General features: G+C 38.9%; 1 protein-coding gene across 2 annotated transcripts in view; it reads left to right on the top strand.

Moving 5' to 3' along the window:
- Positions 1-27,744, top strand: part of Tpk1 (thiamin pyrophosphokinase 1) — a 297,093-nt gene that overhangs the window by 176,587 nt on the left and 92,762 nt on the right. For both annotated transcript variants that reach the window (XM_032906648.1, XM_032906647.1), the window contains one exon: positions 21,007-21,153. In XM_032906648.1, coding sequence (XP_032762539.1) covers positions 21,007-21,153 — 147 coding nt within the window. The remainder of the gene's footprint in view (positions 1-21,006; positions 21,154-27,744) is intronic.

Raw genomic sequence — 27,744 nt, forward strand, 5'->3', positions numbered from 1 at the left:
TTTACTTCTTCAGACCATTTGCTTGGAAAGTTGTTTTCCAGCCTTTTCCTCTGAGGTAGTGTCTGTCTTCGTCTCTGAGGTATGTTTCCTATAGGCAACAAAATGCTGGGGCCGCATTATGTATCCAGTTTGTTAATCTATGTCATTTTATTGGGGAATTGAGTCCATTGATGTTGAGAGATATTAAGGTATAGTAATTGTTGCTTCCTGTTATCTTCGTATTTAGAGGTGAGATTATGTTTGTGCGCTTCTCTTTTCTTTGTTTTGTTGCAAAAAGATTAGTTTCTTGCTTTTTCTCAATTGTAGCTTGCTTCCTTGTTTTGGGCTTTACCATTTATTATCCTTTGTAGGGTTGGATTTGTAGAAAGATATTGTGTAAATTTGGTTTTGTCATGGAATATCTTGGTTTCTCCATCTATGATAATTGTGAGTTTTGCAGGATACAGTAACCTGGGATGGCATTTGTGTTCTCTTAGGGTCTGTATGACATCTGTCCAGAATCTTCTGGCTTTCGTAGTCTCTGGTGAGATGTCTGGTGTAATTATAGGTCTGCCTTTATATATTACTTGACCTTTTTCCCTTACTGCTTTTAGTATTCTTTCTTTGCTTTGTGCATTTGGTGTTTGACTATTATGTGACGGGAGGAGTTTCTTTTCTGGTCCAATCTATTTGGAGTTCTGTAGGCTTCTTGTATGTTTATGGGCATTTTTTTCTTTAGATTCGGGAAGTTTTCTTCTATGATTTTGTTGAACATATTTTCTGATCCTTTGAGCTGGGTCTTTAGTCTCTTCTATATCTATTATCGTTAGGTTTGATCTTCTCATTTTGTCCTGGATTTCCTGTATGCTTTGGGCCAGTAGCTTTTTCTGTTTTACATTATCTTTGACAGTTGTGTTGATGATTTCTATGGAATCTTCTACTCCTGAGATTCTCTCTTCTATCTCTTGTATTCTGTTGGTGATGCTTGTATCTGCGGCTCCTTCTCTCTTCTTTGGTTTTCTATATCTAGGGTTGTCTTCTTTTGTGTTTTCTTTATTGCTTCTATTTCCATTTTCAATTCCTTCACCTGTTTGATTGTGTTTTCCTGTGATTCTTTCAGGAATTTTTGTGCATTTGGTGTTTGACTATTATGTGACGGGAGGAGTTTCTTTTCTGGTCCAATCTATTTGGAGTTCTGTAGGCTTCTTGTGTGTTTATGGGCATTTTTTTCTTAAGATTCGGGAAGTTTCCTCTCTAAGGGCTTCTACTTGTTTACTTGTGTTTTCCTGCATTTCTCTAAGGGAGTTATTTATGTCTTTCTTAAAATCCTCCGTCATCATGATCAAATGTATTTTAAATCTAGATCTTGCTTTTCTGGTGTGTTTCAATATTCAGTGTTTGCTTTGGTGGGAGAATTGGGCTCTGATGCTGCCATGTAGTCTTGGTTTCTGTTGCTTGGGTTCCTGCGCTTATCTCTTGCCATCAGGTTATCTCTGGTCAAGCATTTCTGCTAAAATTATTAAAAAATAGGAATGTAATTATGTTAGTCTCATTTTTTGTATAATTGATAGTATTTATAACACAGTCATTGTTTCTCAAAAGAAATAATTTTATCTAAACTCAACAAGATCCCCATGTACAGAAAACTCACAGACTACATAGCGTAATAAAATTTGAAAAAAAAAACAGTTTCAAAATAAGCAAATAATGATTATAAATATTATAATTAAGTCCAATGCACACATAGCTATGACCTTGACTTTTAATTTTGTCAGTCCTAGGGCTGCTGCTGCTAGGAGAGGTATGGCCTTGGCTCAGGGCTTTGCCAGAAAAAGCCTGGATTCCTTGTGCTATGTGCTGAAGGGATTTTAGCTAGGTGGTGGTGTGCTTGAACATTTGTGTGGAGGGAAATTCAGTCTCGCCTGCCCTAGAGGTCATGGCCTCAGAAACACTCCAAGCCTGTGTCATCAATCCTATAAGTCAAGGGTCTTTTTTTGTAGCCTCAAAAACTTACCTTTTTTTTGTTCTCAGGCAATTTTACATGTCTGTCCCTTTGCTTGAAAACCTGTTTTGTTTTGTTTTCTTTTCTTATCTCAAATGTACTTGATTGATTGTCAGGTTTTCCTTTACGATCAAATAGGTGAGGTCAGCTCCTCCAGATCTTCATAAGGCTCATTATTTCTCCCTTAGGATACTCTGAACACTCTAAAGGATTTCAGTTTTCTTCCCATCTCTGCTATCCAACGCAAGAAGTTGGGGTCAAGAGCAGGTATTAGATTTAATGCATAGAAGTACTCTGTATGTTTGGAGTGTTTGATGTTTAATGAACATTAAGAAGAGGACAGTTGATGGAAGGTTTATTAGAGAAGCTGTGACAAGCAAATAGGAGCTAAGCAACAAAGGAAGAAAGCAAGTTTAAAATCTCTGCACCCCATGAAGCAAGGACAGATAGCTGGGAAAGGTAGGAAAACACTATATCCATTCTTCAGGGTCTCAGGGAGGAATAAGAATTAAATTAACATGAGCTGAATCAATAGGAGAAAAGCATACACGTTTATTTAATACAGACTTTGGATATGAGAATCATTGTATAGATACGAAATCCCAAAGTTGCATTTAGAACCAGTTACTTAAGTAATAGACTGTACAAAGAATTGTTTTTTATAGAAAATGGCTTTTGTTCATACTAATTCTGGTTTCATTCTTATTATGGTTTCTCCTCCCCCTACTTCTCCAGTTTCTCTCCACCTCTGCTTCCATCTGGATGCAGACCTGTCTGTCTCCCATTAGAAAACAAACAGGCATGTAAGGAGCAATGATAAAATACAATAAATAAAACAAAACAAGTAAATAAACCAGAATATGAAAAAAAATAACCAGGTAAGAAAAGGAGCCACAGAAAAAGCATAAGACACACATGTGGGTGTGGAGGGACACACACCCAGGAATTCAATAAAAAACAAAACTGGAAGCCATAATGTTTATACAAAGGACCTGTACAATTAAAAAAAAATAGCCTGGCTGAGCATTATCAGACCAAAATGCCATGAAGTTTATTTTGTGGCGACCATCTACTTTGGGCATGAATCCTACCCTTAAGGGTAGTCTCTCCAATGAGACAACCCTGGATAAAACAGACTTTTCATTTGCAAGTGGAGCTAGCTTCTGGATAGGGATGAAGGCGTGTGTACTTTTCTCCTTTCAGTTCATGGACCCCCATCTCAATCAAACCCATGTAGTCCCCTGGGCATGCTGCCTCAGTCTCTGAATCATGTGCTTTGATTTTGTTAATTTAGGGGACCTTGTTTTTGAGTGTCTTCCATCCCCTTTGGCTCGAGCTCTTTTTATGCCCTGCCTTCTGCAGGGTTCCCTGACCCTGAGAGGAGAGATTTCATGAAAGCATCCCATTTAGGGATGTATGCTTCAAGATCTCACTCTCTGCACAGTGTTTGGCTTTGGGTCTGTATTTGTTGCCATTTACTTAAGGAGGAAGCTTCTCTAAGGAATTCTGAGCAAGGCGTGGATGGGCTTTCCTAGCTTTGAAATGGACAAGGATATTAATCATGGAAAAATGACAAAGTATGCACAGACATATTTCATTACTTCAACCATCACCTTGAGGGAAGACTCTTGGTCTTCCCGCCTGTGAAGATAAGCTGTTGCCTGTTCCACACAGGGACTACATGCCCTCTGCTAAGGGGAATTGTGAAGATCAGAAACATCTTTTTCGTACAACTTTTTATGTGTTTATAATAAAAATATCCATCATGCTAGAGTAATGTGAATGTGTTGGGATGGCTTCTTCCAAGCCTCCTTTATTTCAGTGGACCAGTGGACCAGTGGCAGATGGTTTGAGAGACTTAGGATGAAGGAGATGATTGTTGTTTTAGTGTTTTGAGTAGTGAGTTGGGAGAGAGCTCACATAGCTGCACAAGCATGAAGACTGAAATGAAATTCCCAATACCATGTAAAAGCAAGGTTGGTTGATAGGCATAAATGCACTGAGGGGCAAAGACAGGCAAATCCAGGCCTGACTGCCTGGCTGAATAGTGAGATCCAGGGTAAGAGGGAGAAAGGTCCTTGTTACAGAAAACAAAGTAGATGTGATTGAGGTAAACACCCATCTTCAACTGTACATTCACCTGTACACATACATACATACATACATACATACATACATACATACATACACACATGCATGCACACAGAGAGGGGAGGAGAGAGAAAGAGAGAGAGAGAGAGAGAGAGAGAGAGAAAGAGAGAGAGAGAGACATTGCACATGAAAACTTCTTTGAGGTAACTCTTCAGGCTGTGACACACAGTGATAGTAGTCTGCCCTCGACTGCCCATTCATTGTCTGTACTTTCAGTTTCTTGTAACCAAGGGCCGTCTGAAAATATTAAAGTAAGAAACGCAGAAATCAGGATTTCATGGCTTTTTACATGTTGTACCCTGTGACTAGCTGGATGAAACAGTATTCTGTCCATTCTCCTCCAGGATTATGAATTGTCCCTCCTCCAGGGTTTGCATGCTGTACTTGCTAAACTCGCTTTAGTCACTATTTATTTGCTAGTTTGTGGATTGGATTGATGTTCCCAGGATCCCAGTTCTGTTTGTCTTCTCAGTCATCATATGCCTTGTCACAATGCCTCTTCCATTCATTTCCCTTCATCTCATCACAAAGGTGAATTATTTCACATTGCCATAGAAGCAAAAGGGTTGGCTCTGTACAATAACCTATTTTGAGGCACAAACCACATTCACGTAACCTTTCCTCCAGCATATTGCTGTGCTGTCCTATTTCATTGCCGGTTACTATTACATTACGTGTATTCAATTTGAGGAAGTACAGTGCCTGTGAGTTTCTATTGGATTTTTTTTTAAACCTTGAATACATTTTTTTATTTGGTGAATTAGCAAGAGGAAAACATTAGAGAAGAAAATAATACAATATCTCCCCCGTCCGTCCTTTTATCCCAGCACATCATGATAGCTTTTAAATTTTTCTTCCTAAAATATCTATATAAAATATAAGAAATTCTTTATGCTTCTCTTTTCCTAATAATATATATTTTTTACTTGATTTCCTTCTTATAATTTATAAAGATAAATTTCTCACCAATTTATAACAGAAGGTACATGATCCTGCTGCAAAATAAAATTTTAATTATAGTAGATAAATGGGCTACCCAGTGCACTTGAACTTAGGGCTGTACCATGCAACATTGAACTTTGCAGTATTTGGATTCAATTCTTTTCTTAGCCTGAAGGAATTTACTATCTAGAATATGAGATTAATTGAAGAAAAGTCCCATGAATTATTTTTATTTCAAACCTATGTGCCCTCAAGTCCCATCTCGTACAGAAGGGTTCTCTTACGCATGTGACTCTAAAGCTTTGCTTTCATGGCGCAATATTCCTCATCTGTAATGGAGTTTTGAATAATTCATTATCAGGTTGACATCTGATATGAATGCTCTTCAAGCAACACTTACTTTCTAGTCCTCAAGTGATTAAACACTTAATATCTAAACCATGCTATTCAGTAGGAAACACTAAAAGTTGTGAGTCCAAGCACCTTCATGTATATGGGTACACTGCCATTACACATCAGCAAGTACTGTGTATTTTAGACTATTTACAGACATTAATTACCTATATAGGACTTATATAGGTAAATTTTTATAATGGCCTTATTTTGTGTATTGTAATCATATATCATAAATGTCTTGTTTAAAAAAGTATCTCATTTGAAAACGAAATTTAAGACTTACTCACTGGAATGTAGGAGGACCCATGGGTCCCTGAGAGCTTCACAGTTGTCCACCTGTCTCCATGTGGCTTTTGCAAAAGCCTACCAGACCTAAGGCCCCGAGCGTAATTAACCCCATTGCTTGTCCTCCTGAGGAAAATGTGAAAAGGTGTTGATAGGTTCTTTTATACTGGGAACTCAGTATATAGACATTTACATCATTCCCACTATACTGGGAACTGGGTCTGGTGGAGTTAATGAGCCAATAAATATCTTTAAGCAGATCTGGAACAAAAATTAATATTGCCTGTCAGTCAGTCTGTCTGTTTGGCTGCTGAGAAATTATCACAAATCAGAAAAGACTAAGAATATATGACAAAGAATGTAGTGTCCTAGTGTGTATCCTGAATTGGAAAAACAGAATTGATAGGCAGATGGTGGAATGTGGATAGTTAGAAGTGAATGACGTGAATACTAATTGTATCCGAAATTCCATGATTATAAGATGATAACAGAATTCAAGGGTCTATATTACCCTTGTAACTTTGTAATCTAAAAATGGTTCAGAGTAACAGTTTACTAGAAGTAATACACCCTGACTTAAGTGTATTATTTCCACAGAATCTAGCACAGAACATATGTGATATGATTCACAGTGTTGAGAAGGGTGCTTCTTACATGTAAGAAAATCAACAGTAAATGGATTCACTCACCTTAAAGGATGCCCTTAGAATGTTTCTCATCTGATTCTCTGTTTCATGTTAAGATTACTATTTTAGATGAAAACTTTGCTAGGAAATCTTAGTTTGACCGTTGGAGGCATTTAAACTGGAAGGGCAGCCCAGGACTTCACTATCTTTCCATATACCCAAGGGCTAAACATGGAACTCCAGCACATGTAGAACAGCCTTATGAAGTGTAGTAAGAGGATGGACTCAAAAAGTTTGCTCTGAATTTCTGCATTCTTTAGGTGGCCTGGTAACCTTTTCACAACTCTTCATCATCCATCCCTCTTTTCCCCAGGTCTCTCCGTGTTGACATTGCTTCACTCCTGCCTCCTGCTCCTTCTCCTGTGGTGCTTGACTTCCGTTACCACTTCTGTGCCAAGAACACCCTAACCTATAGCTGTACTCCAAAAAACACAAAGCCATATTTCTTTTAGCTAAGAATGGGACAGAGGAACTTCAGTGTCAAACAAAATTCATCATCTTGCTCTCAGTATCACACTTTACCTCATTCCATGGCACTGCCCTCATCCACTTGTATGCACCTTTAAGCTACCTTATCTACTACACAATGGTTGATCACACGAACTTAAAATTTCCTGGGTTCCCTGTCTTGCATGCAGCTTTTTCTTTGCAATCTTACTGGGATTACATTAGGTGGGTTATTTTGTTATTTTTTTATTCAGTCTTTTTTAGTCCCTCCTTTTACTGAAAAGTTACAAATTAATATTACATATTAATTGTAGATCTGCTTTAAATCATTGTCTCCCATTGTTGTGCATTTGTTAAAACTAGCCGATGTCTAAATGCATTTCTAGTGGGATATGTACACATGCCAGAAGATTCTATGACCTTCCCTTGCATATTCACTCTGTGATGCATGCTAGTAGCTTTCATTCTTCTCAAACATATGAATAGAATCCCATGTATAGTTATTATAAAAGTAGCAATTATAACAAAATTTTCTAAGCTACTAGTACTTACAGCATTGTAACTAGAATCTAGTTGCTCAAGTTCTTGGGCAACTCTTAGAACTCTGTTTGGCCATGCGATAGTAAACAGCTGTATAAGTCTCAATTCTATTCCTTGTAAGTTATGAGTTAATTTGCCTTATAACAGAGTCATATGGTACTTATGGCCTCTTATAGTCTCCAGCCTAATACAGGAGACAGTGTGGAGTAACTCAGGTGCATAATAGATGCTGTAGACCCAGTCCAGTAGATATTCAATCTGTCTATGTCATCCTTTCCCTGGCCATGCGAGGAAACACTGGAATGACAAATACTCTGTAATGAGAATGGAAAATGTAGCTCATAGGAACAAGGTCTTCCTAGTCTACTGGATCGATTTTCTTTACACTCTTCCTTGCTCTGTTATCTCCTTAGCACAATGGCATGTAGGATACTTTACTTCAGGAATTTTTAAATATACCTTTAAATGGTAGAATGTGTGCTTCATATGAACAAGTACCCATGTGTATCAGTCCCCTGTCATGTCCATCATAACCAAACTGTACCTGGAACATGTAGGAGCTCCATAAATATTTATGAAATAAATGGACCTGTTCAAATTTGGAAGAATCCTATTTAGTAAGCTTCGTTATCAAATGTTATTAAACATTATTACCAGCTTATGGTGCCCCCTACACATATACAGCAGAAGACTGCAAGGTTTGGACTCAGTAAGAGAAGATACACCTAACCCCCAAGAGGCCCCAGGGAGTGGGGAGGTCTGATGGAGTGGGGGTGGGCACAGGGACGTCCTCATGGAGATGGGGGAAGGAGGTATGGAATGAGGAACAGTCAGAGGGTGGACTGGGAGGGGCAATAAAATCTGGACTGTTAAAAAAAAGATTCAATAAAAAATGATATTAAAAAGGAATGTTAAAAAATAAAGGAGAGATTGTTAAACACTTAAAAAACATTTTTCAAAGCCCATTCTGATTTCATAGATCCTGTCCCATTGTAACTGAAAAGGGTTCTGTTTTAGAAATATCTGATAATTGCCATGAATATATCCAATATTATATTAACTCATATATTTTATTTTGATTTGGTGATGTATTATATATGGTTATGTATATCTCTATATATGATATAACATGATTGTTTTATTCTAAAGGATTTTGATACAATGTGTGTTATATGTACTGTAAAAATATTAAAGTCTTACATTAAGTTTGTTCTATAATGTATAAGTTATTACTTCTGGAACTCCCATCTCTTTTCTGTCTTTTAATCACTTGCACATGTCAAGAGGAACCAAAAATATATTGATTACTTCATAATTACTTCCACTGTGAACTTGATGATAACCAGTATGTATTAAAGAAGTGATAGAAGACCCTGTACTTATCAACAGCAACTATGTGACTAAGCCAGTGTTTATAAGACATGCTAAAAGTTTGGCCATCTTTGGGGGAAGGGGGTGTTGGGGGTCTGGGCCTATCTACCTCAAAGGAATGTTATGAGCTTAAATAGGGAATTTTTAATGAACTTCTAGAAAGGAATGTGAAATAAATATTATATCTATTTTCACATTATTAGCAGTATATAAATATGTCCACATATAACAGTTCTCACCCTTTAGTACAGACCAGCGTTGTTTTCTTTGTCAAGAGCCATAGCAATTGGGACAAATGCTGTACATGCAGAGTGAGAGACAAGGATGCAAGGAGGAGAAGGAGGTTTCTGGCCATCAGCTGCTAGCATATCGTTTCCTTCAGCGTTTTCAGAGGCTTTCCAAAGAGGGGCTCACATCTGTTTCTCCTTCACAGAGAACAGAAATCTGTTTTATAGTACTGTGCAACAAGAGAAAATAAGTAAACCTAGTACTTTGAAGTGGTTTGGGAGATGGGTAGAGACATAAAAAGTGTCCTACCTTAGAGGCTCTGGCAGTCTAATTCATTCTTGCGAGAAGAGAAGTGCGTGTTTATAGGCCCCAGGACAAAGGTTATGTTTATCTGATTACCAGGGATCTCAACTTCATGACTCACTTGCCAGATGGAATTTCCTATTAATGTATCGAGTGACATCTTTGGTAGTTGTGAGGATCCTCTTCAGAAGACTTACAGCCTTATATGAAAAGGAATTTTATACCATTATGAAGCACTGGAAAAAGAGGCAGTGCCTTGAGGCCTTCCCCAAGATGAGTTGTCATGCAGTAGCACGCACTAGCTTAGTGAATAGAAATTCACACACACACCCCTTATTTTTCTTTTGGCAAGATATTAAATGCAATAGCACCAGTATTACTAACTAAATCATCCACACTGATAATGTATTTTTAAATGATTTTTGTATAGGTACTAAGTCATGCCTGATCCACACTGATAATGTATATTTTTTTAAAAAAGTGATGTTCATATAAGTACAAAATCATGCCTCAAAATCCTGAAATGATGTTCTAACATGTCATATAGTGATGTTCTAACATGTCATACGGGTACCTATGCAGAGCATTGTATCCTCAGTGATGATTCTTTAGTGAAGGGGGAGATCCATGACTTCACTCTGCCTAAGTATCTTCTCTCTCTGTTATCCGATGAGCATTATTGTCCCCGAAAGTTTCATCTAAGTAACAGAAGATGGACTTCCGCATGCTCAGTTTCTACCCTTAGCTCTGGAGATGGACGGAGAAAATGTTTTCGAGTGTCCCTGCTGCTCTTCCTTCTTGAGCGCAGTTCTATGTAGCGTTCATGGTCAGGGCACTGTCCATAGCAGCAAGTCTACATGTGTGGAATAGGACAAGGAGCACACCTGCTCCTCTTCTGAGTAGCTTCCCGTCTAAATACCTGAATGTATATCTCTCCTACTGTAAACTGTTGACTCAAGACACTCTAGGAAACAGTACTGTCTGAACTTATATTCATTACCTTTTGATCTACTTCAGGTGCCTATAAAATTAACCTGAAGGATGCTGAGTTTCACATACAGAAATAAAACATTTCAGTAGAAAATTATTATCAAATAAATATTGTAGTCCAGATTATAAATTTACTATGATACTCTATGGGGACTGTTCAGCAAAATGGTAAAAAGTATTGTGAATATCTTCAATGTAAATCTAAGCATGATGACATGATAACTATTATATTCACATGGATTAATATGCATGCAAACTCACTGCACTACAAGGAGTGAGTATCAAGTAATTAGTGTCACTGCGGTGACATTTTCATTTGACATTATAAAATGGTCCAACTCATAGTTAGAAATCAAAGTGCTAATACCAAGTACAAATTTGCTACCAAACATTCTATTCTTCTTAATGGTGGAAATGTAAGCTATTTATATTCCACCATCTTGCAATATCAAATGATTATGCTACAGCAAATCTGATAGCTACCCGTTACAAACTACACAAAAACAGTGAGGAGAATTTTGTACTAGTAAGCACTGAGGAAATAATGCATGAAAAACACTGCAAATAGCCAATTCTTACTCATCCAGAAGTGGAGACCAGGCATTTGAGGTATTATGTTAGAAAGGCATATGAAGCCGAGTTTTATTTTATGGCCAAGGCAGAGCAAGAAACACTGGGGTGAGAAGTGAACATGATGCAGGGTGGTCTCATTGCTATTCCAATGACCACATGTGAAAAAACATGGATCTATGGGGCCAGAGTCACCAAACTTCCAAACGGTTTTAAAAACTAGCTGCCTCAGCGTGAGGAGGATCCTGACAAAGGCAGGAATGGGAGCAGCACTGATTCAATAATGACTCAGACCGTAGCGGATGCGAGTTGTCAGTTCAAGTGCTCTCTTTGCCCGAGGATTCTCATCATTCTTCCTTCTTCTCCTTTCTTCTTTCTCCCTTCCCATTCTTTTGCCTTTCCCAGTGAGCCTGAATCAAGTCTTTTATTTACTAAAGAGACACCATCAAGGCTTTGATTATTATTAATATTTTTAGAAATACTCAAATTTACATAAATTTTATGAATTCCGGATCATTAGTCTCATACCTTGCTTCCTTAAAACAGAAACTGAACACAAAGCAAAAGCCCACTTCCTTATAATGTTTACACAGCCTGGTCTTCACAGGTACCTGGTCTTCACAGGTACCTGGTCTTCACAGGTACCTGGTCTTCACAGGTACCTGGTCTTCACAGGTATCTGGTCTTCACAGGTACCTGGTCTTCACAGGTATCTGGTCTTCACAGGTACCTGGTCTTCACAGGTATTTGGGCACAGCTGTTGAGGTTTCTTGGTACAGCAGACAGCAGTCTTTAGTTCCTGTTTTCATGGAAAATCAGACAGGTGATAGACTGCTTAGGTTAAAATGATTTCTTACAAAGTTTTTAAATGTATGCAAGTCAAGCAGCCAGCTCTCTCTGATATCTCTCTCGGCGTTGTCATCTCCAGTCCTTCAGGTAGCCAGGAGAGCGAGGAACTAGCTTTTTATATGCTTGTACATCATCCTTTAGTTCTCTAATCCTTGTTTCCTCATCCTGGCAATTCCATAGGCTCATATCCTCTCCTTCTGAAAGTATTTATCTCTAAATCACACACAAGCCCTTCTCCTAGAAAATAAAGCCATCTTTCATTTGCTTATATTTTATAGATTCCTTCTTTTACTATCCATGCCTGTTCTTCCTTAGGCCACTTTAGCTCTCTACCCTTTATGTCCCCAAGTTCACCCTGGCTAATTAGTGAAACAGTCATTGAACCACAGAGTACATTTGCTTCCTCATGGTTCCAAACTCAAGGTCAAGTCTGGCAATGAACTATTTCTACAAAGCACCATGTAGGCTTTCATGGCCTTTGTGGTTCTGTTGTCTAAATCCTTGGCCTTAATGGCCAATCAGAATGTTTGTTCCTCTTCCTCCACAGCCTCATGACTACCTATTCCTCATTCTTGAGGACTGCATCTGTTCCCCTTATTATGGAATGATTAGGTCTGAATAATGGAGGAAATATATTCTCCAGAAAGAGAGATTGAAAGTAAAATAGAAGAGAGATCAGCTTTGGGCCAACAGCAGTCATCGGCACACACAACATGGCACCTCGCATTACACAGCTCTGCTGGGCACAGCACCTTTTCTTTACCTGCACAGCGATGACAGTGAAGAAAGACAGCACACATTAGTCTGTGGGACCCACAACCAAGCCTCCACAGAAAGGGAAAAGACTGCACATATTTATCTTGGGTAGAGTAGCATGCATGTTAGAGAATTTTTTAGCCATTTTTGGTATGTTTACTAGGATTTCAAAAACAAACTTATCAGTGTTTCATTTGTCTACCAGGGAGTAATTTGGCCTCAATGGGCAACATCTATATAATACCAATTGTAATAACCTTTCTAAGTGTACTTCCAATCACTGAAAACTTAGGAATATGTCATAAATTATATGTTTTCAATTTCATCGGAATAACTACCATGGGAAGATTGCTATGATGTGAACATTGCAGACCATGAATGATATAACTTCCCGTTTCTCCAAGGTGCATATTTCACAAGAATACTTTGGAATTCTTTTTCCCTAGAAATATGTTCATATCCTGATTGATGGTGAGAGGCATGGACACTGTAATTATCTCCAATAGGCTTTATGATATTCATGTCATTTATTCATACACACTCTTATTTACGGTCATTTTACACATATAAATATATTACTGACTTTTCTCCACAAAGCTATTCATTTTCAGCAGTTAAGTTGTATAAAATTATGTAAAAAAGTTTTTTAAGGACTCATGAGAGATTATTGTATTCTCTTCAGCTCTCCTTGCCATGCACTTCCAGAGAGTGGAAATGTAAATCCATGCAAATTTGCTCCTGGAATCCATTAGAATATTTACATTAAGAAGGCAAAACAATGCATTTCTACATCTTCTGCAATGCCATATTTGTTTTGTTTTAAGAAAAACTATTATATCTCTTGAGACCTCGTTGCTATTGCTTGAGAAACTGGTCCACTCCATCAGGAAACGTGAGGATGCGAGGGCTCTTGCTGGGGAAGCACAGCATTATTACTACGGCTGGTTTCGATGTTTGCCTGCAAGATATGGACCCTTCCAGGGTGAATTGTAGAAAGCATTTGAGTACTGTGGGAGTGAACGTGGCCATTCTACTACACACTGCCATGTACTGCATGGGTGTTGAAATGCAATACAAGCACAAGGAACAAATATCAGTCTGTATGGACACAGAGTGGGAGGAGTTGAGGTAAATAGGGAAACTCATCCCTCTCTACACAGTATGTGTAGAGTTCTAGGAGGAGAAAGGTCACCATAGTCATCAGGACCAGTTTGTCAGGTCTGCTTTTCAGAGAATCTGGGATCTCTCTAGGTATTGCATTCTCTCTAGGCCAAGAATTTGCATCTCCAGGTAATGGTACTCTACTGAAAAAAAAATCACAAAATAATTAATTAGTGAGAACATACCATGCATGTCCTTTGGGGTTTGAGTTACCTCACTCAGAATCATATTTTCTAGTTCCATCCATTTGCCTGTAAAATTCAGGATGTCCTCCTTCTTAATAGCTAAGTAGTATTCCATTGTATAAACGGACCACATTTTCTGTATCCATTCTTCTGCTGTGGGACACCTGGGTTGTTTCCAGCTTCTGACTTACACAAATAAGGTGGCTATGAACATAGTGGAACACCTGCCCCTGTGGCATGGTGGGACATCTTTTGGATATATGCCCAAGAGTGGTATAGCTGGGTCTTCAGGTAGATCTATTTCCAATTTTCTGAGGAACCTCCAGATTAATTTCCAGAGTGGTTGTACCAGTTTGCAATCCCACCAACAATGGAGGAGTGTTCCTCTTTCTCCACATCCTTGCCAGCATCTGCTGTTACCTAAGTTTTTTATCTTAGCCATTCTGATTAGTGTGAGGTGGAATCTCAAAGATGTTTTGATTTGCATTTCCCTGATCACAGTGGACTTTGAACATTTCTTTAAGTGCTTCTTGGCCATTCAAGATTCCTCTTGTTGTGAATTCTCTCTCCTCCTCTCCTTCTCCCTCCCTCTCCCCCTTTCCTCCTCTCTCTCTCTCTCTCTCTCTCTCTCTCTCTCTCTCTCTCTCTTTCTCTCTCTCTCTCTAGTGTGTGTGTGTGTGTGTCTGTGTGTGTGTGTGTGTGTGTGTGTGTGTGTGTGTGTGTGTGTGTGTGTTATTTCCCACTGGGTGTTTGTTTGTTGGTTCTGTTTATTTTATTTTTTCCTGACAGTTCTTAATCGACAACATGCATCACAAAGTACCTGTCCAAACAAACTTACTTTTTTTCCTGTAAGGTAAGGAAGTAGTCATCCTTGGTAATTACTAATCACGCCCTTTCCTAGGAAGCAGGGGAAAGGCAATCATTTAGAGAATTACAAACTTACGAGGTTTCTGAGAGTTGTGAACTTACCTTAAGATCCATCAGTGGAGGAAAGTCTTACAGACTCTGAAAGACTGGAACTTAATTTTAAGCCGAACCTTGGCAAGATCAGACTTGAGATGGTAGAAGAAACTATCCTTACTACATAGATGATTGTTTAGCTTTTATACAGGTCAGATGATTGTCCAGGCAAGGGCCAGTATGGTTAACCATGCAAAAATGTTCATGTAGTCATCAAATCTATGCATTGGAGGGCAGAATAAGATTAAGAACTGTGAATTCTGGATGTGTTAACTTACCATTAGAAGTATTGTTTACTCCATACCCACAAAGGCTAGCTTTCACTGTGCCTTGCCCTGCGATGGGTGAGATACAGTGGGATCCCTGTAGGACTGATGCCTGGGCTGTCAATCCTCCACTTGTCAGGGAAGCCTGTGCTGTGGCCAGAACAGCTGTAACCTTCGCTTTCTCTGCCTTCTTATTTTGTTTCATGACAGCCACTAGAATTATTTCAACCTTTACTAAAACATGTATTTTACGTATGTTGTTTTCCTTTAGAACATTTTCTCTTGTTTTTTTTTTAATTGCCATTAGAATATCCTGGCTCTAATTAATTTATTTGCTTTCTCTTGGCCCAACTCTTTTGTCCGTAGATGGTATTTCCACTTCTGTCTTCAAGTTATAACATGCGATATAATTTAAGTATAATTTTCATCATTATACTTGTGCAGTGTAGATCTTTGAAAGTTAGACTGGTGAGTATGCCATGGAAGCTGACTTAAACCCATGTGTTTGGTTTTGTTAGATTGACTTTGCTACCCTTGGGTTCTTCCTTTCTAGAGACAGGAAAAGCAGGTCTTAGTTTATGCACCAAAGCCCCTATTTCTGTATTCTTGCAATAACTATTTATAATATCGGCTTTTACTTCCATAAGGTCTCACTATGTACATTAAATTATATGATCACCCTATCAGGGAGAGCCACAAGGAAACTGCCCATTTATGCATCCCCAGAATTCAATTTCTAGAAAGTAAATGTAATTAAAATACGCTGACAGTCACTGTTCTTCCAGGAGATGGTGCATGCTGTATCTAAGACTTTTTGAGGTCAAAGAGAGAAAAACTTGTCATTTGGATACGGAAAGGTTTTTATTCCCTTAATAGAAAAGTAAAATCGCGTCTCCCTTGGTGTTATGTACTTCTCAGCGAGCCGCGCCATGGCTCTGTTAAGAATTTAAAGCAGAGCCCAGTTTTTCACTCATTTTTCAAAACAAAAGAGTTTCCACTACTATTTAACCTATGATGTTAGAAAAGGGGAAAGAAGTGAAAAGATTCTCGAAAAACATGCTAGTAAATTTAGTTCAGTCCCTTAGCTAAAAGCTAAACTGTAATTAGCTGGCTCCTTAATACTGTATTTGGCAACTGACATAGAAACACAGGATTTTGAGATAGGTTTTTGTTAAATGTAATGACCTTTAAAAAGCCAAAGGTATCTTTTGTTACCACCACGTCTTGCTAACTAATAAGACCCTTGTAAGTAATCTTGACCTCAGGATAAGAGATACGTATAAATCAGTCAGCATTGTTTCTTTTTCCACATTCACTGTGTTACCAGGAGAGCACAGAGCTTGCTGGCATGGGTATAGATGTGATTACAAACATAATTATAGGACACAAACATACAAACTAATAATAAGAAACTGAAAGTTTAAGCAATAGAGAATTATCAATGGATACTCTCTCTTACTGTCCAGCATTATGCATTAGTGATGTTAATTTCACAATTACCAACCCATTTGTCAATAATTGTCAACAATACTGTGTAAGCATGGTAAATTCCATGCATTTCAAATGCTCCTTTTATTATTCCTACATCTGGTTTCTTTGGACCCTCCTTTGTCTTCTTACCACACTGACTCAGTTTTGTCCACATGTATGTATCTTGTGTCTATACCACCATTGAAAATTCCCCATAATCCCTACTTTATCCATCTCCACTTGTGCCCTGATCCTATTCTTCCTTCCCTCCAGCACTTACGTCTGATGATCTCTTCTACTGCTGTTCTGTTCTTGTTTCACTCATCCATTTGTTCAGGGAACACGTACTGGCTGCTTGTGCACCACCCTTTATTCTAAGGACTAGAGACAGAAAGACTCTGCCTTCATGTTGAGGCTAGTCTATTTCTGGCAGTGACCACAGGACATACTATGTCATTAACTGTTTTGCATTGCATTGTACTGTGAGCGGTGTGAGGGTTATAGAGATATGAAGTAAAGGAGGTAAAGCGATCAACTAAGTATCTTGGGATAATGTGCTCTAGAAAAGGAAAGTGGCAAGTGAAGAGCATTTGAAATAGGGAGGTGCGCTGTGTAAGCCCTAAGAGACAGGGAAATATTTCTGGGGTAGAGAAGGGCAGAAGTGGGAAAGAGTGGGGGTAAGATCACAGAAATGGCCAGAGAGCAAATCTTGCAGGCATTCGTAAGTACTTGTTAAAATCCCGCTCAATCTGAGGGGTAGTTTTGAGGACAATGTCATGAAATGATTGACATGTTAGCTTGATACTTTTTGCTACTCTATGAAGGTAGGTTTACACAATACAGACAGAAGCTGTAGCTGTTAGTGGCTATTATCATTCATGGGACGCAGAGAGGCTGCTCACATCCTTCTTAAGTGTTGTGGTTTGGTCCTGGTCTATAGGGAAGATAAATAAGGAACTGTGAGGTAGACTTCCATCGTTATTCTGTGGGATTTGTCTGGAGTAGCTGCTTGTGGGATGGAAATGGAGATGGCTGAGAAGTAAGCAGCTGGATACTTGAACTTGGACTTAAGGAGAGAAATGCCCACATCTGATACTCAGACTGTAGGGATTTTTTTTTTTTTTTTTTTTACTGCTGTTTACCAATTTCTCATTAAGATCTGGCAAATGGATGCTGGAAACTTTGAGAAGGCCTGGGTTAATATATTCTCTGGAGCCTTACTTCAGGCTGCCGTCACAAGCAACTCCCACCATTTAACTATGGCAGCCTCGTCCCTGTCCTTGGGGTCTGTGCTGCCATTCTCATTCTGAATGTTGACTGCCCGGCTCATCTGTATAAAGCAACTCCCAGTCCAGTGGGTATAGATGCATTTCTGAGTCCTTTACCATTCGCCACATTGTAGCTAATGCACTTCAAAAACCTCTGTGGGGTGTTTTTGTCTTCCATTTCAGTGTTACCCCAGTAATGGAAGACGCTTGACATTCTTGGGTGCTTGGGAAAGTTTCTACCAAGTGTTGATGACCAATAAATATCTGTCATCCTTGTTTGCCATTTGCTTATTAATGAAACATAAACATGTGAATAGTATAAGTGAGGTAATAAAAATGACATGTTAATGTTTTTCAAATACCACTAAATATTGTGCTGTAGTGCTCATTGGGTAAAATGCTGCCTCTGGAAGCAGGAGTAACTGATTTTAGAATAACAGCAGCCATGTAAAACTAGGCAGTGTGGAAACCCGAGGCCTAAGCAGGGTTGGGGGCTTGCAAAAAGAGATAGATCCCTGTAGCTCCTTGGCAAGCCAGCCTAGCCAGAATCTATGAGTTCAGTGAAATGAAAGACCATGACTCAAAAATAATGTGGAAAGGCTGTCAAAATTTTTCAGTTCGAGTACTTGCTTTATTAGAACATCCAGATTTGATTTCTAGTTCCCACATAGTGGCTCACAGCCATCCTAACTCCACTTGCAGGGTATCCAAGACCTTCCGACCTCTGTGGGAGCCAGACATGGCGTGGGTGCACATATAGGAATGCAGAAAAAACATTCATACATAAAAATAAACCTTTTGAAGATTAAAAAATGTGGAGAATGATTCAGAAAGACAGCCAACATCTATCTCTGACTTCTATGTGCTTATTTACATGTATGCATACATACCTGTCCCCCACACACACACATGTATACACACACACTCACATGTATACACACACATGTATACACACATGGATGTATACACACACACGCACACACACATGTATACACACACACATGTATACACACACACACACACACACATACACAAATTCAGTTTCTTAAAAATCTACAATAAGTTAGAAGCCGTTGTCAAGTAGGGAAGGACAATACTGTAGGAATTCGATTATGTAAACTCAGCCTGCTTGTTAGTCTCTTGCCACTGTTTCTTACAAATAGTTTTTCTCTGAATTTTTGTATATTTATTCAGGTCCTTTCCTCAGTAAATACACATGGATTACTCCATTGCAAAAATTGTTAAATTGACCATGGATTATGGGCATCTTGACAGATGCACTTAAATATATCAAAGGTTCTCATAAACATGATGGGGTGATGTTAGAAGTACATGCATGGGGCTTTGGAGGCCCAAAATAAACTTGTTCTCATGGGCCCCATAGGCCTTTTATGGATTGACCGCTCTGCCCCATTGGCATAGTCACAGAGATATGCATCTGACCCTGCAAATCGTATAAACATGTATGAGGGTAGCATCTGTCTTGCTCCATCCGAATATCGGGTTCTATTCAGAGCTAGAAGAACAGATCCTGAGAAGTAGTCCAAAGCTGACCCTGCGTGCCCACCTGCAGCTTGTACTGCTCCTCCAGTGGTTCTCATCAGCCTTGCTAAATACTTCCTGCAGGGAAAATGAGCAGTGATGAGGAGGAATCTTGCTGCTGCTTCTGAAAAATTCAGCGACTGATTTACAGATATTACTTATTCATCGTGCTATCCCATTGCAGAAGATGGGAATTAAATTCCAGCCTTAAAGGTTATGGGATCCCTCAAGGCCTGGAGTGCATTAATGGAAAGTTGAGAACCTGAAAAAGATTCAAGAATCTGCATAGTGAATAATCTTCCATCAGGCCTAGCTTCTCGCGTGAATTTAGGCACAGGGTGGGGATATGACGGTACATTTCTCTTCAGTTTAAAACAAACTGACATTAGTTTTCCTGGGGTCATAAATAGTCCTGACTCAGCTGCACTGCAGCAGGTCTCACTCTAAGAACTGTAATGCAGAAGTACAATGTGTTTTCCCAACTCGTTTCCCAACACAATGGACTCTGTCTACTTGTTGGTTGGCTTGCTTACCATGAGTGCATGCTTTCCTCACCAGATGGACTCATACCTTCAGTCCACGGGATACCTACTTCCTCCACTTCCCGAAGTCCCAGATCTAACAGTTAGAACTGTAGAGGACTAGATCTACTACTAGGTCCCGTAAATATATGGTTTGTGTGTCTTAAACTATGCAAGCTATATTGATGCATCTTATCCCATTCTCTCAACTCTGATAAGGACACCCCAGATTCCTTCATTCTTCTATGTAATTTACGTTTTCATGTTTTGATAGAATACCATTGTTTTTAAATACCCACAGAATGAAGATACATGATGCATCTGTTTTTTTCCTTTCAGTGATCTCTCTCTCTCTCTCTCTCTCTCTCTCTCTGTGTGTGTGTGTGTCTGTGTGTGTGTGTGTGTGTGTGTACATGTATGTAAAGTCTTTACTTGGTTATCAGGGGCTTGAATATCTTATATGTGTTAGTCACTAAGCATAGTACTAGAGCTTAGAAACAGTAGATAAAATACTGGACAGTCTCTTAGGCTGCTCTCATTTATAAATCCTCTCAGAACTGATCAAGTTCTATATGTGTTTATGTCATAGATAATTTTCTGAAATCCTCCTACCTTTTTTGTCTGTATGTTATCTAAATTTCAATATATTTTAAAACCTACAACCAAAATCTACTCCCCTTTAAGCAACTGCTATTATATAAATTGGTTATTACTCTGAGTTTGAAAATGAATGGAAGGTTTTTGCATAATGTCATAATTAAGTGCTTTTTTTCCCTTTCTGCTCCATGACTGGTTTATGACTGTATGGACATGTCAGAAGTCAGCGAAGTGGTCTGCATGGAAGGAACATAAGACTGTAGTCCTACAGTGAGACCTGCTGGATTGCTAGGTTAACAGGCACATGGTAAAGACGAAACTTTACCCTCAAGTAGATCCTGATACCCAGCTCGGCCACTGTCCATCTCAGTGACCTTAAACAAGGACCTTGTTTTCTCTTCTGAACAGTAGATGTGATGAATGCTTTCCTTTTTGCTTATAAAATATTGTAGTACTGAAAGCGCCGTTTGGGTATTTGATGCTATTACATGGTTTTGCATTGTTCACTTAAGTGACTTCTAACTTGATTTTCCTTGCTTAGGTTGACGTGATCGTGACCCTGGGAGGTCTCAGTGGGCGTTTTGACCAGATCATGGCATCTGTGAATACTCTTTTCCAAGCCACTGACATCATTCCTGTGCCAATTATAATAATCCAAAAGGAATCTCTCATCTACCTCCTCCAACCAGTGAGTAAACAGCACCCCTTGTCAGCACCGCTCCCAGAGCCAGTGTCCTGTAGGAGAGTCCCTGCCCTGCCTAGTCTCTCACAAAGCTAGCTCCCTACTTGCTTTGCTTATTTTACCCACCACCCGTGACTAAACAGCACAAAGGTAGTAAAAACTCAAGAATTAGTGGGTTAGTTAGTGCTTTCTGGTTTTGTTTTGCTTTTTTTTCAGACAGAAGAGAAAGAAAATCTTGTAACTTTTAATTAAATTGCCTAAGAATTAAATTTATCACTTCTGCATTTTGAGTAGTTGAGTGTGAATGACACTTAAGAAAGGCCTCAACAGGGAAGCACAGGCTTAGCAAGTATTTCAGATGGGATCCTCACGTATTTCGAGTGCTGTCATTATAATTGGAAACTGGGTTTGATTTTGCTTAGCACTTAAAAGGAAATCTTTAGCTTTTACTATTCATAAGTTGCCTGCTTATTAATTTTGCTCCCTCAAGTAATTTTCTAAAGATGATGTCACTCATTTTCAGTGGTAAGCACCAGGAATTTTTCTGCCAGTGTAATGCATGGAATAAAACTCTTACTATAGAACCAAATTCCATAGCCCGCAGTTTACATTACTCTGCAGGAGCATTTTTAAGAATAGGGGACCATTCCATTTTCCTTCTCATTGCATTTTGGTATTTATTATTTTGTGCCTAGTCCATCTATTACATGGCTTATCTGTTACATGCTGCCTATAGTACGCCAGCACTGAAATTTGTGCTTCGGCTAAGACAGCAGGTCTTATGTATACTCACCTTTGTCCATCAAGGTCTGCTTTGTTTGGCTGCTTAGCTTTGGGTTTCTGGTTCTTTTCTTGCCAAGCTTTGCAGTTTCCTGCAAATACATGTGAGGAAAGCAGAACTCAGATTTCAGATTCCTTACCGTCCTCTTAGTCATGAGGCTTGCAGCACTTGGTGCCTTTCTGCTGCAGTGTATGGCCTTGAGGATTAAGACAAGCTGCTATATTTGATCATTGCCCTCCAGTTCATGGGAAGTGAAGGAGACATTCAAAAACATAACCATTATTGCATTAGTCAATTATCTGCTCTTGTAATCAACTCCAGAGATCATCAACTGCTGAAGAAAAAAGGTGACTGCAGCTCATAGCCTTAGCAGTTTCAGCCCAAGATTCAATGACCATGTTGATTTGCACGTTCAGTGGATGTTACAGCAATAACATGATGTTATAAAAACCACTGCCTTTCTGTCCAAGACATAGAGGAGAAAAGAAAGGTGCATGTTCCTGTGGACGCAGTCCCCTTCCAGGTCACACCCTCAAGGATATGAAGGTCCCACCAGGTCCCACTTCCATAACCCACTAGACTTCACCTCCACCTTCCTTCTGTGTCCCAACAGTCTCATCGGGGCACCAAGCTTTGTAACATGGCCAGTAGGGAACCATAAGGGTATAGAAGTAATGCAATGATTTAAGTTTAATAAATAAAATATGTTGAGAGAAAAAATAATTTGGGCAATGTGGAAAAAGGAAAATATTCACAGGAACACTCTAGTTTATCCATTCAAACTCACGTTCACTCAATTCAGCAATTACTTAGAAATACTACTGGTAAAAAGCAGTACAGCAGTCTAAATGAGAGAAACTGCTGCCTTCTGTGGGCCTCTTACTGAGCTTACGTTTCCACACTCTTCGGGAGTGAGTCAAGGTTTGCTGGGGGTGATGATGGGAAAGCCATTGAACCATGAAAGTAAAGCACCATGGAGGTTTAGGGTATATCATGAAATGTTATTGGCATATTACCCAGAAAAAATGTCAGAAAATGGTTCTTACTATTTTTCATTTTATGTCCTGCATCTTCACTGTGGGTTCAGGGCTTTCTCAAGCAGGCAGTGTGGCGATCTCTCCCATAACCACCCTGCTGTCTGCCAACAGTTCCTGAAGACTCTCAGCCACTGTATTTTCATCTGTTCTTTTCTCTCTTCCTCTGCCACTCCAACTGGGTGTCAGATTCTTCAACCATGTTATATGTATTGCTAAAATTCTGTTTTATAATACTTATGTCTTTGTCTCTCTGGACTTCATCTGGATGCCCTCTGCCCTCTGCACTTCTCTTCATTCCCTACATCAGCAGCGTCTGGCTGCTCAACCCATTCACTGATGTTCTCATTCTTCCTTAACCCAACTTTCTCATATGCTTACCCTATAGTCACACTGGAGTAATTCTTATATGTCATACTAGTTGACTTGTATATTTTGTTACTTCAGTTTGCTCTGTGTCGTGTAGTTTGAATCTGTGAGTTTTGCATCTCTGAAACCTCTAATTGTCTGAGGCATGGGTTAAAAGCAAGCCCACGGAGAAAGTGCATTTGCTTCTGTCATCCTCCTGAGTGGACACCTGTCCCTGGTCACAGGACCATTAGCAACACAGCACATTTTGTCTGAGACTTGCAGCGTCCATTAGTGTGACTCATGATTGTAATACCTCTGTGACCTTTAATGTCAAATGAGGTACCATCAAGTTTGTTATGGAAAGTTTTGGTTGGGTCATTTCCCAGCATCCAATGAGAATGTTTATATTCATCATGATGTCTAGGGCCTCTGCTTCACATGGTGGCTCCTAGACCTCAGCCTTTAGCTGAGGTTCGCTGATTTGGAACACATTGTCAAAATGAAACTTAGGTTTGGTCTTTTAAATGGAAATTTGTTATTTTATTTCTAAGTATTGCTATTTTTAAACAGATGTGATGCACTTTAGGAAAATCTTTTAAATTTTTTTTTAGTATCTCTAGTACTTTCTGTCAGGTAAAATACAGTGAACTACACTGTCTCTGTAAATCATCAGTAATAAGCCTCAATTCTAACAGATTCTTCTTGGAACTGAATATTTCCTTATTAAGGGAGGATTTAGTGTAGTTTGGATATGTTTTTCTGTCTTACCTTGCAGACAGCTAGATCTAGGTGGAGTGGGGTGACTATGCCAGAGCAGTTCTCCCTCTGTAAGAACGCAGTTAGCCAGCAAGCCAGAGCTTGGGCCCAAGAAGAGAAGGCACCATGTAAGCACAGAACTCTGCCTCGGTATAACTGCCAGAAACTGCACTTCTGAGAATGTTCATGAGTCCAGTCCCACATGGCTTGTGAGAATACAGCATAGTGTGTCACCTTGTGGTTGTTAAAGCAGAATTCTAGAGTCTCCAAAGATACCAGATATGCCATGTTACTGTGGCCCAAACCCCCATGCACAATGCCCTGTATTTTTTTCTCTGCAGTAGTTTTGGTTTTTCAACCTTAAAATAATTAGAACATTCCCTCTCCTCAAGGCGTAACTACTATATGGAGCAGGCCACATGTTCATATTGGTTCACACCCAGTGACCCTTTGAAGGGGGTCAAGGCCTGGCTCCATGTTCCACCAGGGGATGAGGACCATGGTCTTTACCACTGTGTTCTAGGGAAATTTTCCTGAGAGACCAGCGCTAGCCCCCTGCTTTTCCTCAATATGTAAAAGGATGGCAGAAATATTTTAGTAAAAGAAATGTAAAAGAAAAGGCAGATGAGAGTGTTTGTGAGGCTTTAATCTGTGAATGTTTCCATATGATCTTTGTGTGCTTAAGCAGTTTTGCTTGTGTGTGAATGACATGTGAATAACCTGAATGAACTTTATAATTTATCCCAAAACTATTTCCAGAAATATTTCTCAAAAAATAGATAAATGAAAATGTAGGTTTATTTAACCTCAAAGTGGAGTGTTTGAAGCCAAACTGTTTGGCCTATTGTTTTCTTCATGTTTATAACATAATGTTATATAATAATTATGTTATAATGTGTGCAATATGCATTATTTTGTGAGCATACAGTAGCTAATATTCATATTTGAGAGGAATATGCAGAAGAGATGTTCCACAGGATACTGTTCATTGTTATCAGTAATTACAACCATGATTTTAATGTGAAAAGAAACAAATTTTAATTGAGACTGTTTTCAAATATTGTGGATTTAGGCTCAAGAAAACCAAAACTGCTATGCTCTGGCATCAAATGGAGAATGATTTAAGATATTTAAATCATTATTAATAGTCAGCCCCAGGTACAGATATAATTTTGATGCTTTAATATGAAAGCACTCGTTCGTTTGTTTGTTTGTTTGTTTGTTTGTTTTTACACTCCAGATTTTATTTCCCTCTGGGTCTAAACTTCCTGGGGCCTCCAGTCTCTTGAGGGTTAGGTGCATCTTCTCTGATTGAACCCAGACCCAAGAGTCCTCTTCTGTATATGTGTTGGGGGCCTCATCTCAGCTAGTGTATGCTGCCTGGTGGGTGATCCAGTGTGAGAGATCTTGGGCGTCCAGGTTACCTGAGACTGCTGGTCCTTCTACAGGGTCACCCTCCTTCTCAGCTTCCTCCAGCTTTTCCCTAATTCAACCAGAGGGGTCAGCAGCTTCTATTCATTGGTTGGGTGCAAATATCTGCATCTGATTTTTTCAGCTGCTTGTTTCGTCTCGGATACTCTGGTATGCCTCAGGATATAGCTTCTTCCAGGGAACAGACTAGCTAGCAGTCTGTCCCTGCAGAAAGGACTAGGTGGAAGGGAAAGTGCTCATTTAACCTTCATTTCAGTTCTGTTAAAAAAAAAAAAAAAGCAAGGCAGATAATATAGTTATACTGTAAGGCTTCTGACTCAACACATTTTCCACAGCAGTACACTTCCTTTCTCATGGAATTAATGGACTAAGGAAGAAATGACAAGCTCTTAAAACAAGTCATAGCCCATAGGCAGGTAATTATCCATAGGCAATGTGTAACCGAATGGCCAATTGCTGGATGTGTGTGTATGTTCAAATATTTACTCATATACATAGCATGCATACATATAAAATCCTGTGTGATATTGATAGTTTACCTACAATACTGATTTAAAATAATATGAATATTAGGTACACTATGCTTTTTGGCACTACTAGGGATCAAATCTAGGACCCTAGAGGTGCTAGGCAAGCATGCCGATTTACATCTGCACATTAATATTGAGTACATTTTAAGGGTATATCTTTCCTTGTTACTATAATCCCAGATTAAGAAAGATTACCTTCTGGATTTTTCTAAACAATAAAATCTAAATATAGCAATAATCTTTACCATATAAACAGATCTGATGATATTACCATTGAAATATATCTATATTAAAAACTAGTAAAAAATCAATCTAAATGTTAACTATTCTGAGTGTTAAGTTTAGGAGCAGATGTCTTCTTGACATTCTTTAACAATTGTAGACATATAAGATAGCTACCAAAAGGAATAAACTCTCTTTTAAGAGCTGTTTGGTGCTTTTTAAAATGTAATTTATAACAAGCACATTTGGTGTGTGTCTACAATATAAATATTAACTGATCAAGGACTCTTCTAAGCCTTGGGACTAAAATGTACTTATTTTAAAACTTCTGTATCAAGCAACCATAGGTTCGGTGGTGTTCTCTCTTCCGTTCAGATAGTATGTGCATGAGATTTTCATGTAAATAGCTTATATACGTGAGGGATTGTCTGTGATTGATCAGATAGTACGTGCATGAGATTTTCATGGAAATAGCTTATATAAGAGGGATCATCTGTGATTGATCAGGTTGTTTTAGCCATCCATTTAGGGCTGAGCTGTGTGAGCAGCTCACTTGGCATCCTTTAGTGTACTTCAGTTCACAGCCCCTTTCTAGTCTCCTTTCTGTGTCTTTGTTTATCATAAGCGGGATTTTAAAATAAAGGTTCAATAACATAGGTCCCAGTGCATATGAATGAAGCTCTATTCCCAGCATGCACCATGTTATGTTGTGTGTTAGCACATTTCAGTTAGTGTAGGTCAAATCTCTTGGTGAATGGAAACTCCAAAGTAGCATTTGCTTTGATGAGTATGTTTGAGCTATCATTTGAAGAAGGAAAATTAAAAATATGATGCATAATAATTCTTCCTTGAAAAACAAATTTTCTATTTTGCCTCAAAAAACATTTTTTTAATAAAATCTTCTCAGGCGTCTGAGCAGGAACCTTTCTGTGACAGGCCATAGGTATTTTAGATCTGAGTCCCTAGGGATTGACACCCATGCTGAGCGGAATTCCTGAGGTCAACACATAACCTTGTTTACCATACAGCACATGTGGACAGGATGGTTCCAGGTTTCCCATTCAAACCTTCTCATTTTCTGGGCCTGTGCTTCCCAGTGGGATAGAAACATTAGCTCTGTAATGAAGCATAAATTATCCTTTATCTCCAAGTTTGATGACAGTTTGTAATACAAGTTAATAAGATTTATGGCCATGAAATGAGATGTCCAGGAATTAATATGGTGTGCCTTTTACATTATCCTATCTCTGTCCAGTGATTTCTCTTTAGGCTTTCCATATCTGATGCGGTATGGTGTCATGGTATTGGCTTCTGCCAGTTCACACGTCATCCCAGCAAATGTCTAAATATGTTGTAAATATGCCTTCCTCGTGATCTTAGTTCTGTTTTACTGCTGTTTGTTTTTTCTCTCATTCTCCCTTGCACTAGATTAATTACTTACTGTATGAAGTCCTGACATTTCGTGCAGTGTACATTTGCAGTGCTGGTAATG

This window comes from Rattus rattus, chromosome 6, assembly GCF_011064425.1.
Source record: "Rattus rattus isolate New Zealand chromosome 6, Rrattus_CSIRO_v1, whole genome shotgun sequence".
Lineage (NCBI taxonomy): Eukaryota > Metazoa > Chordata > Mammalia > Rodentia > Muridae > Rattus > Rattus rattus.